Genomic DNA, 12,193 nt, shown 5'->3' with positions numbered 1-12,193 from the left:
AACACAACACCCTGAGAGGTCCTTCCAAAATGCCCAGTCAGTTCACATCCCTCCTCTGATCAAATGGTCCCACACCAAGGTTCATGAGGTCCCTGTGTTCTCTGACCTCATCTCCCCTTCACCCACTAGGACACGTCACCCAGGCTTCCTTGCCATTCCTATAACACACCAAGTTCATCCTGACCCTAAGGCCTTGAATTTCCTGTTCCTTCTAGAATGTTCTTTCTCTTAACACCGACATGGCTGGGTTTTCTTGTCATGCAAATCCTTGGCCAGGTATCACCTCCTCAGAGGCCTTCCCTAACCACTGCCTCTTGCTCCTCCCACCCCCATCCTGCCCAGCTCTCTCCTTGTCATATGAATACCTTTTACCTTCCATGATGACATGACCTCTCTTAGTTTTTTTAGCTTGATTATTATTTCTCCCTCTCTAGAACCAAGCTGTGTAAGAGAGCAGGGCCCTCACTCACCACTGTCCGCCCCAGGTCTAAAACAGTGCACAGCACATAATAGATGCTCAATAAAAATCAGGGCTCATGACTGAATGACTTAATAAAATAGCTTCCTAGTTGGGTGTTTAGCATTTCTGGTGCTAATTTTTGTTAAAGACTTTGGCCTAAGGTAATGCTTTCAAAAGAACCAACTGAAACTCAATGAGTTTAAAAAAAAAAACAAAAAACTACTACATCAAGGATGAAGACTAGCATTAAAAAAAAACAAGAAAAAAAAAAAACAGAAGAAAAGAATTAAAACAATATGTCAGAACACACTATACATAAGAAAAGTAAATACTGAACCATAAAACAATATATACTCTGTGTGTGTGTGTTTATATATATATACATATATATATAACTTTAAATATATATATTTACAAATATAAAAACTGGGTTTCTGTGGTCCAGGGCAAGTAAGGTTGTAAACACTGGCCTAAGGTATTTCAAGATAAAACAGCCTTGCATGTCAACAAGCTCTGGGAAATCCCTTGCTAGTTCCTTGTATTGATCTCTCATCTCCAACCACTGTACCTTTTCAAAATTCTGTACACAGAAAAGAGTTCAGGGTTCAAGAACCACACACAGGGACTTCCCTGGAGGTTCAGTGGTTAAGACTCCACACTTCCAACGCAGAGGACACAGGTTCGATCCCCGGTCAGGGAACTAGGATCCCACAAGCCGTGCGGCCAAAAAAAATAAAAATACCAATCTTTTTTTTAAAAAAAAAAAAAAGAACCACACACAAAAGAGGACATTACAACTTGCAGAAATACTCATAGCTGCTACGGAAAGAGGCTTCCCAAAATTCCAACTGACCCAGGTTAAGATTCAGGATGCTTCCCGTGGTGGACGTCTTGTCCGTTTTCGTCGTGATTGGTGTTGATACTTGAGGAGAGAAAGGTTTCGGGCTGCCGGATAAACTCCCCGCTTGTCCCGTCTTGGTGGAGGCTGGTGAAGCTGAAAAAGTAAGTTACTCGTTAAAAGACAGATTTACAAAGAAAGAAACATATAAAGCTTGTAGGTGTGGGGCAGGGAGGAGAGTACAGAAATTCTATTTGATTTCAACCAGGCCGCCAGAGCACCACAGAGGGGGTTGGAGCAGGAAGGGCTGGCTATGTATTTCAAGCAAAGGGCTTTAACCCGATGTTAAAGCAACGAAGGAAGAAGGCTGCCCCAGTCATTCTATTAAACACAAAGCTCTAAGACAAATCGGCTAAGCTGCCACTGAAATTGGTTTGGCCCATTCATGGGTGTAAATCTCAAAACAAACAGCGATTAAACCAGCCCCCGCCTCGGTCCAGATGCAGAGACCAGAGCCAAGCTTACAAATGGCATGTCATCCATTTGTGGGAGACGCAGGGGCCGGTTCACCCAGCCACTGCACCTGCCAGGGGCCAGCTCCACCCCTTGGGAGCTCGTAGGCTTCTCATTTCAAAGGTCCTGCAATGCTGAACGAAGCCAAACTCCACAACAGATGGAGTGAGGGCGCTGTTGGTAAATTACCTCCCTCCTTACTGGGTTTCAAACTTTTATAGGAGGATAGAGTCGTACCTATGCCCGAGTCTTAAAAATACCTTAAAAACTCCCAACTTCCTGCTCCCCTGAGCAGGTGGGAGAAGAGAGAACAGAAACCAAACCATTTAACAAAACAAAGTGTTCAGATGGGCCAACTGGGGCCTCCCAAAGACCTTTTAGATCCTGCCCCTTTGCTGAAAGGGCTCTGTATTATTGGGCTGTCCTGTTACCATAAACGTGTGACAGGCATTCAAATGACCAGCTCCCCTCAGATGTGCAAGAAACCTCAAGAAAGCTGTTGATGGCGATGGGGTTCGACTCGCGACGTCCCAGGGACTTCACAAGTGCTTGGACACGCTGGTGGGTTCTTGCCTTGGTCTCCTCATCTGCCAAATGGGGATCCTCAGAGTGAGGATTCAATGGGTTAAAACTCTATACCAGCTCAGCTAGTCAACATACATGAGTTAGCCTCAGCTCCAGCGCCAGGACCTGCCAACACTATTTTTAATGCAACAGAGTGGGAAAGACTCTAGATGTAGGGAGAAGTGGATTAAAGCATGGATCAGAAGCCAAAAGAGAGGTTCAAATCTCAGCTCTGTGGACGTGCTATGTGACCTTGGGCAAGTGACCTGACGTCTCTGAATCTCCTTTCCTGATAGCTACAAAGAGGAATACTAATAACATAATACAAAAGGATTAATAAAAGTACATAACTCATGAGACTTCCCCGGTGGCGCAGTGGTTAAGAATCCACCTGACAATGCAGGGGACACGGGTTCCAGCCCTGGTCCGGGAAGATCCCACATGCTGTGCGGCAACTAAGCCCATGTGCCACAACTACGGAGCCTGCGCTCTACAGCCCGTGAGCCACAACTACTGAAGCCCACGTGCCACAACCACTGAAGCCTGTGCACCTAGAGCCCATGCTTTACAACACGAGAAGCCACTGCAACGAGAAGCCCGCGCACCGCAACGAAGAGCAGCCCCCACTCACCGCAACTAGAGAAAGCCCGCGCACAGCAACAAAAACCCAACGCAGCCAACAAATAAATAGAAAGATAAATAGAAAAATAAAGGTGTTTCAAAAGATTTAAGTATCACCGATAAAATCTTTAGTATTAGGATTTTTAATTATTATTCATTCATTTATGTTCTGTTTCCAAAAGAGATCTGCAGTGGCTGAAAAGATCAGTGCAGTGTATTCCCTCCACAAGGATTAAAGACCAGAGTCTAATTGTATTCCCTTAAGCAAACTAGCAAGTGGGTCTCGCAGGGAGGGTCTTAGCATACTAGCAGAAGCACTGCTTGGGGCTGCAGGGAACTTTGACAAGGAAGACTAACCCTAAAGGGTAGCGGGAACCAAAACCACACAAAGGTGCGGGGTCACACAGAGAACTCAAGCAAGGGAGTCCACGTTTCCCTGTTTAACAGTTCAAGTTACATAGTAAGAAGGAGAGGCTGGCAGGTGGTCTAGCAGAGCCCTACCCCCCGCTGTGGGCCTGCAGGGAATTTACCAAGAACACAGGGAGAGCCATTAGCTTTATAGTTCTGTATATGTATGTTCATGTAGTTAAAAAATAATAATAACTGGAACAACAAGCCTTTAATTTCATAGACATGTAAGGAATTTACCAAGAACACAGGGAGAGTCATTAGTTTTCTTATACATATGTATATGTTCTTGTAGTTAAAAAATAATAACTGGGGCCTTCCCTGGTGGCGCAGTGGTTGAGAGTCCGCCTGCCGATGCAGGGGACACAGGTTCGTGCCCCGGTCCGGGAAGATCCCACATGCCGCGGAGCGGCTGGGCCCGTGAGCCATGGCCGCTGAGCCTGCGCGTCCGGAGCCTGCGCTCCGCAACAGGAGAGGCCACAACAGTGAGAGGCCCGCGTACCGCAAAAAAATATATATATAATAATAATAATAACTGGAACAACAAGCCTTCAATTTCATAGACATATAACGTTTCCTTTGTTAATAAAACTTAAGTATTGAAGGTTCAAGAGACACGTTCTAAATTTTTTAAAAATTTGAAATACAGCACTTGGATAGGTGAACACCGGTTTCCCATGGAGACGGGTCTGGTTCACTTTCCACCCAGCCAGCAAAGGGCAGGGGCCACCCTCACTGGCGTCTGGTACTGCAGTGCTTCACGTAATCAGGACCAGGACAGCACCTCGGGATCACCTAGCAACCCACACTGCAGAACTCGCCTCTGAGAAAGTGATGGCCAGTGCCCATCCCTGGCTGCCACCTACCCCACCTCCCCAATTTGTGAAACACCTGTGTCCGTCTTGACCTCCCCACAACCACTCACCCAGTTGTTCAAGGCCAAACACGTCTACACTGTCTCAATTCCTCCTCTGCTCTCCTGCCTCAGCCTACCCAGCCCTTCAGCGAGTCCTCTGCACACCACTTCCAAAATACACCCAAATCTTCGCACTCACCTCCATCCCAATCTCCAGGGCTATCACCCTCCAGGGGCAGAAAGTAGATCTTGGGGGGTGAAAAAAATCTTACTCTTTTTATAAATAAAGCACACATGCTGTACGTAAAAGGACACACAATACGTTTAAAGTTCATGAGGGTCCACTCTTAAGTATAGACCCCAAAGAAGTGAAAACCTATACTCAAAACAAATCCTCGAAGCAGCACTATGTACAATAATGCAAAGATGGAAACCCAAGTGTCCATCAACACACAGACAAGCCCTGGTATAAAGGAATGAAGTTCTGATGCATGCTGCAATGTGGGTGACCTTGAAAACACCACACTAAGTGAAAGGAGCCAGATACAAAGGTCATGTTTTATAGGATTTCACTGAAATGAAATATCCATACTGAGCACATCCATACAAACAGAACGCAGATCGATGGCTGCCAGGGGTCAGTGATGGAGCAAAGGGATGGGGGTGGGAGAGGGGGCAGGGATGAGAAGTGGCTGCTTGGTGGGTACAGGGTTTTGCTCTGGGCTGATGGAAATGTCCTGGAACTAGGTAAGAGTGGTGGATGCACAGTGTTGTGGCTGTACTAAATGCCACTGAACTGTCTACTTTGAAATGATTAATTTTCTGTTATGTGGCTCTCACCTCCATTTTAAAAAATATTCACGGGAGGACAATTAAGAAGAAAGTGTCTAGGGGCTTCCCTGGTGGCGCAGTGGTTGAGAGTCCGCCTGCCGATGCAGGGGACACGGGTTCGTGTCCCGGTCCGGGAAGATCCCACATGCCGCGGAGCGGCTGGGCCCGTGAGCCATGGCCGCTGAGCCTGCGCGTCCGGAGCCTGCGCTCCGCAACGGGAGAGGCCACAACAGTGAGGCCCGCGTACCGCAAAAAAAAAAAAAAAAAAGAAGAAGAAAAGAAGAAAGTGTCTAAAAGGGCTCCTTCGGGGGTGATGATGAAGAAAAGGTTTGGGAAACACTGCCCTAACACATCAGTTCCCACAAAGACCCTGTAAGAGCTCCCCCCACAGGTCCCCTACCACCTGCCACAGCACCCCCTCCCAGGGCACCTCCACCCAGCAGCCGGGACAGCGCCTTAAACAAGGAAAGCAAACATCACTCCTCCACCTAAAACCATCCAGGGGCATCCAGTTCCCCAGAATAAAAAAAACCCAATGAGACAGCTGACCTTTCCTTGCCTCATTCTGGAATCTCCAGCCACGTGGCCCCTTGTGCTTGGCCCCTCCAAGATCAAGTCCGCTCCCAACTCAAGCCTTTACACTTGGAATTTCCGAGGAAAGACACCCCACCCACCCAACCCACCACTCCCACCCAGATCATACTGGCTAGCTGTCCTCAACATTTGGGTCCAATACCACCTCCTCAGAGCCCTCCCCTGCCAGCCCCATCTAAGCTGGTCCAGGTGCCCCTTTTGCCTTGAGAATATCAGCTCCAGAACAGGCTCCTTGCCAGCCACTGACGCTGCCAGGTGCCTGAGACATTTACAACATGAACAGATACATGAGATGATTAATTGAAGAATGAGTTCTCCGTTCCTCTTCTCATGACTGTGGTCACAATAAGCAATAAACAAATGATAATGACAACCAATAAAACCTCTCCATTACAAAGGTACCAATTTACACCATCTCCTCGATATTCTGCAGCTACTAAAGGCATGCTGAGTGATTAAGCATCCAAGGAAAACACATGGATAAGCAGCTCACAGAAAAATACAAATGGTCAAGAAGCACACTTAGAGAGAACCCTGAGCTCGACACAAATAAATGTAAACTCAGGTAAGGCATATGGAGATATACAGATAAATCTCCATCCTACATCCTTTTCACCTGCATGGTACACTTGTTTCAAAAATAACACCTAGTGTTCAGGGTAGGTGAGGAAAGAGGTACACTCACAGGCATCAAAAAACTATTCAGAGGCTTCCCTGGTGGTGCAGTGGTTAAGAATCCACCTGCCAATGCAGGGGACATGGGTTCGAGTCCTGGTCCAGGAAGATCCCACATGCTGCGGGGCAACTAAGCCCGTGCACCAGAACTACCGAAGCCCGCGTGCCTGGAGGACGTGCTCTGCAACAAGGGAAGCCACCACTGTGAGAAGCCCGCACACCACAATGAAGAGTAGCCCCCGCTCGCCACAACTAAAGAAAGCCCACACACAGCAACGAAGATCCAACGCAGCCAAAAATAAATGAATAAATTTATATTTTAAAAAAAGTAAAAAAAAAAAAAACTATTCAGGAGAGCAATTAGGTGATAATGATATTAAAATTAAAGTATACCAAATGTAAAATAGATAGCTAGTGGGAAGCAGCTGCAAAGCACAGGGAGATCAGCTCAGTGCTCTGTGACTACCTAGAGGGATGGGATAGGGAGGGTGGGAGGGAGACACAAGAGGGAGGGGATATGGGGATATATGAATACGTAGAGCTGATTCACTGTTATACAGCAGAAACTAACACAACATTGTAAAGCAATTATACTCCAATAAAGATGTTTAAAAAAATAAATAAAAAGTAGATGCTTGAACACACAAAAAAATAAAAAATAAATTAAATTAAAGCATACAGGGAATTCCCTGGCAGTCCAGTGGTTAAGACTCCGTACTTTCATTGCCGAGGGCATGGGTACAATCCCTGGTCGGGGAACTAAGAACCCACAAGCCGCGTGGTGTGGCCAAAAAATTTTTTTAATTAATATAAAAAAAAAATTAAAGTGTACGTAACACACGGACCCAAAGTTCCATTGCTATGAATTCACCCCATAGATATAAAAGTGCCCCTGATACTGGATATGCACGAGAAGGTTCACTGCAACAGTATGTATAATAGCAAAGGAATGGAAGATGGCTTACAAATGCCTATTCATTAGAGACTGGCTAAATAAATAATGGTATAAAATACCATACAACCCTTAAAAAGAAAGACTCAGATCTCTACATCCTGACAAAAATATGTGTGGGAAAAAGAGAAAAAGGTAAAATCAAGTGTGTATAGAAATGTCCCCGTATGTGTAAATGTTTTTGAAAAGCATGCCCACATCTTTAAGTGAACGTAAAAATTTTTTTTTCTAGCAGCACATCCCATAATCATGGAAACTTTGGAGAAAAACTGGAGCCCAGAAGTGGGGATAAAAAAATAAAAAACTTTAGCTTTTCTTTTATACCTTTCTATACCGCTCTAACATTGCTGGGTTTCATTTTGTTGTTTTAATTCTAACCATGTGCGTGTAGTCCTTTCAACGTTTAAAAAGAAAAAAAGGGTCAACTAGAGGCATTTAGATTATGGGCCATTTTGCTCTTTTAAAAATGCTTTTGCTTCTACTGTGGTTTTGTTGGGGGGAAAATTTTAAAACAGGTGCAAAAATGCTATTTGTTAATATAAAAAATGTAATGAAGGGAGAGGAATTCTGTAATTGTGTGACTCCGGCGAAGTTCAATCACTGATATGTTCTTGAAGACTTTTATTCATGACCATCTGAAGAAACATGGAAAATACTAAGCTGGCCAAAATGTCTACAGCACTGGGGGTTAGAAAGTGAACAAGGACCATATATAGAGAGATATAAATATATAATTAACATATACATGTCAGTAGTGATGAGTTGAGAAACCCTGTTTGAAATCGCTCTAGACACACATATATACATTACAGACATTAAGAAAACAAGTCAATGTATCTGTTTAAGACATCTGCATTCACATGACTTCATAAAATCTACCTACTAATGATGGTGAGAATACGTGCACTCAAACAGAAGGACGTCAAAGAAACACTGCTAAGCTGAAAGAAGCAAAACGTTTAGTACAATCCCATTCCATCACACACACAAATTATTGCTGTCATCATCACTGTGATTATATACATTAAAAAATTTGAGCCACCCAATTCTTAATAGTTGTCACCTCTCAGCGTGAAATTATGGACTATTTATTCTATAATATTAACATTTGAAAGGCATATCTTATATTCAGGGGAAAATGATGTAAAATGAAATGTAAATATTGGAGAGCTTCAAAGTTGAAGGCTAAGCAGAGTTTTATCAGGGCTGAAATTCAAAAGCACGGTACATAAATCTATGGCTCTCGATGAGGACTGGAGTGGTGACCATGCCCCCCCCAGGGGACACGTGACAATGTCTGGAGATGTTTTTGGCTGTGATAATTGTGGGCAGGGGTGTGTTACTGGCATCTAGTGGGTAGAGGCCAGGGACGCTGCTAAACACCCTACAGGGCACAGGACACCGCAGAGAATCATCCGGCCCAAAATGTCAGTAGTGCTGAGGTTGAGAAACCCTGTTTTAAATCACCCTACAGACATTTCTGAAAGCAAAAAGACAATTGGAAATGCACGTTTCAATTAGGCCTTGAAACAGATGCCAATCCTTTTTTATAAATCTTGCCCAAAGGAAGATTTAATTGCCTTTGAAGTCACAAATAATTTAATCAGATTTTACACTCTGATGTACAATTCACAAGCAACGGCTAAAACACATCATTTATTATCTACGTTTACAAAACCCCCAGACTGTGCTAAGTGCCCTTCTGACTACATGAAACAGGAGTGGTAGGATTAAATTAGAAAAAAAGGCCCCTTCCCTCCCACACACCCCAGCCCCCTGGGGGAGGTGGCAGTGGAGGATTTAATGACTCACACTGAAGTTCCTCTACTTACAAAGCCCTGGCAGCAACCTACACATTCAAAGGGCTGGCGGCATCTTGCACCACTCTTGGTGGCATGAACAAATGAGCTCCACAGCATAGAATCACTGGGTGGTCTAGGACAGGACAGAAATGCTGTCCTGAATGGTTATTTAGTTCATGGAAAAGTATTCAGAACACAGGTTAAGTTAAAAAAGAAAACCCTCAACAGTCTACACCAAACAGGTGATTCATGAAGCCGGTAGTTCACAGATGCATTTGATGCGCTCTACAGGTTTTGTTTGTTTTGTTTTGTTGTGTTTTTCGGCCGCACAGCATGCGGGATCTTAGTTCCCCAACCAGGGATCGAACCTGTGCCCCCTGCATTGGGAGCGCGGAGTCTTAACCACTGGACCGCCAGGGGAGTCCCTATAGTTTTTTTTTTTAATTTGAGCCAATGTTAAGTTGGGGTAGTTTGCATTTTTTAAATATTTGAGAATTCTCTTGAACAACCAGAAATCTGGCAACACTGAGCCACATCCCCACTTGGCTAGAACCCGCAGAGGGATCTGGCCCCCAGTGCCCTTTAAAAAAAGCATAGCTCTCTAGCTCAGCACACACATATGGAAAGAGTAAGTACTGCTTTGGAAAGTGTTACACACACAAGCACCCACGAGTGTGTCATAGTCATGAAGACGAGCGGATTTCTGCTTTAGTTCACCCCAGTCCTTATCACTTCCAAAACTCACTCATTTCCGTATCTGCCTGATCCCTGGAAGTATTTGAATTTTCAACTTGATAATATGTTGTATAAACCAACAGAGAGTAAGTCCAGGATGGGAATTCCCTGGCGATCCGTGCTTTCACTGACAAGGGCGCAGGTTCAATCCCTGGTTGGGCAACTAAGATCCTGCAAGCCACTCAGTGCAGCGAAAAAAAAAAAGAGTCCAAGAAACAATTTCTAAGGGCTGACTGTGGGAGGTGGGATTATCCCTGACTTTAGGTTTTGTAACTAGCACTTGTTTTAAGACAAACATGTATTGATTTCACAGGACAAAAAGAGTATCTGAAACCGTCTTCCCTTCTCCCTGAAGGAACCCACATGGGGCTGCAAGACCAAAGGACCACTATTGAGAGTGGTGAAAGCCAGGCCCCAGGACTCTTACCCTAATACATATTAATGACTTAAATCAGGATCCCACAAGCAAATACTGGCAAAGGCATCAATCTGGCCAGGAGGTCTAGATAAAGGAGGAATCAGACAAATCATGGAGAATATAAACCACTCTGACCCTTAACACAAGATTCCAAGAGTGAAAGGCGTCTGGCTGAGCAAAGGGCTCCTCAGAGAGCTAAATCCAGCCCTAAGGGTTATAGACACATGATTCTGAGCTCCTCAATCCCCCAAACAAAAGGAGGGTTTCTAAACTCTCATAAAAATTTTATCTAATAACTTATTTCAATGTGTAGTCTTATGTAGCTGGCTAAAAATTTTTCCCTGCTGAAACTAATAAGGTTTTTCAATACTATGACAATCTTTTTTTTTTTAAACACACTTTTGGATAAAGCGCGGTCTTGTCTCAATTATACTCTCTCTGATTGTTGGGGCATGTCAATAAATAACCCACTTCTCCTTCCACAGAGTGCTATTATCGCTGCCAACAGCAGAGGGCAGTGGTGTGCAGTGCAAAGAAAGCCCATCCAGATTCAGGATCTGGCTGTGGGAACTTCAGCACCCCCGTACTCTCCGCAGGGACTTCAACTTGCCTTCTGTAAAATGGGGAGACTGACTCAGAGTTTCTCTTAGTCTATAACAGAAACTGGCAAACCAATCCATGGGCCAAATCTGGCATACCACCCATTCTTGTATGGCCTGTAAGCTAAGAAGAGTATTTACCATTTTTAAATGATTTGGTGGGGAGGGGGGGATTAGTAGTTCATGAAACATACAAATTATATGGAGTTCAAATGTCAGTGTCTCAGCCACATACTACCTATGGCTGTTTTAGTAACACAACCAAGGTATTGAATGGTTGCACTGTTGTAACAAGAGCTCTACAAAGCCTAAAATATTTACTGTCTAGCTCCTTACAGGAAAGAGGGCAATTTCTAAGACTAAAACAATTTTTAATAAATACCTTCTCTTCCGACACTATTCACTGGCTGCCTAACTCACGATCAGCAAAATAACCCAGGCACATACTAGTAAGCAGTTATATTTGGGGAAACGGCTTTAAATTCTACTGAAATGGGTTATCTGCTAACTTACCACCTCAAAAGTCACTCATATAATAAGGAGTTTTGTCAGGAATTCTGACGTCATTTCAACCTCTGAACCTCTTGAGGAAAGAGAGAAGCTTAATTAAACCCATTACACGTGTTCCTCTTATTCCTCTAAAACTATGTTTCCTGAAATATGGTGCTGGAACATCAATAGTGGTTCAGAGACCAACATGTTTTATTTTACAAGTTATGTGCTAATTTCACGTATATGAGGAAAAAGCACAGCAAAAAATTTAAACACATGAACTTATATACTTTATTTAGCTTAGCATTTATAAACTGCATCTGCAATTTATAAATTGCAGATTTAATATTTAAGAATGTAATAAAATAGGTGGTACTTAAGATTATGGCAAAAAATCATAGCAGTCAAAGTTCAGGCAACAGTAATTCATGGGACTGCTGCCGAGTTAAAACACTTTCTCAAAAGCGTGATCTCTATGAGAACTAAAAGGCTGAGGAGTTTGTGTGATTATATACCATGTTAACTTGGCTTAAATGGAATCATGTCATGGAATGAAAGTAAGCCTTTAAGGACTCTGGTCAGAAACTAGGGGGCAAAAACGGAAGTTTTTTCTGAGGCTGGTGAACAGAAGTTATGTCATCAGAACAAAGCTCTATAACGCAACTGTGAGTCCCTCGACCACATGGCTGGATCAGACCTGGAGAAAGACTGCGGCCTTTATTCTGAAGAATCAAAAGCTGTTGGTAATTAACTCTCTACTCCACCTATAGTCATTTGGAGAGCAGCTACAAGCAGTACTTGAAATAAGCAAACCAGAAAGAAGCAACACGAACCA

The 12,193-nt window shown here is 43.8% G+C and overlaps 1 protein-coding gene across 32 annotated transcripts in view; it reads right to left on the bottom strand.

Annotated features, from left to right (window-relative positions):
- The window catches only part of ZMYND8 (zinc finger MYND-type containing 8), a 126,013-nt gene that overhangs the window by 43,935 nt on the left and 69,885 nt on the right, over positions 1-12,193 (bottom strand). For all 32 annotated transcript variants that reach the window (XR_003793128.1, XM_029220532.1, XM_029220546.1 and 29 more), the window contains one exon: positions 1,314-1,454. Coding sequence is in view for 31 of the 32 variants with exons in the window: in XM_029220532.1 (XP_029076365.1) it covers positions 1,314-1,454 (141 nt within the window). In the remaining variant the exon portion in view is untranslated. The remainder of the gene's footprint in view (positions 1-1,313; positions 1,455-12,193) is intronic.

Source organism: Monodon monoceros, unplaced genomic scaffold (assembly GCF_005190385.1).
Source record: "Monodon monoceros isolate NGI ecotype Baffin Bay Population unplaced genomic scaffold, NGI_Narwhal_1 Super_Scaffold_13, whole genome shotgun sequence".
Classification (NCBI taxonomy): domain Eukaryota; kingdom Metazoa; phylum Chordata; class Mammalia; order Artiodactyla; family Monodontidae; genus Monodon; species Monodon monoceros.
The sequence above is the reverse complement of the archived record's forward strand: the minus strand, read 5'-3'. Positions and strand labels throughout refer to the sequence as shown.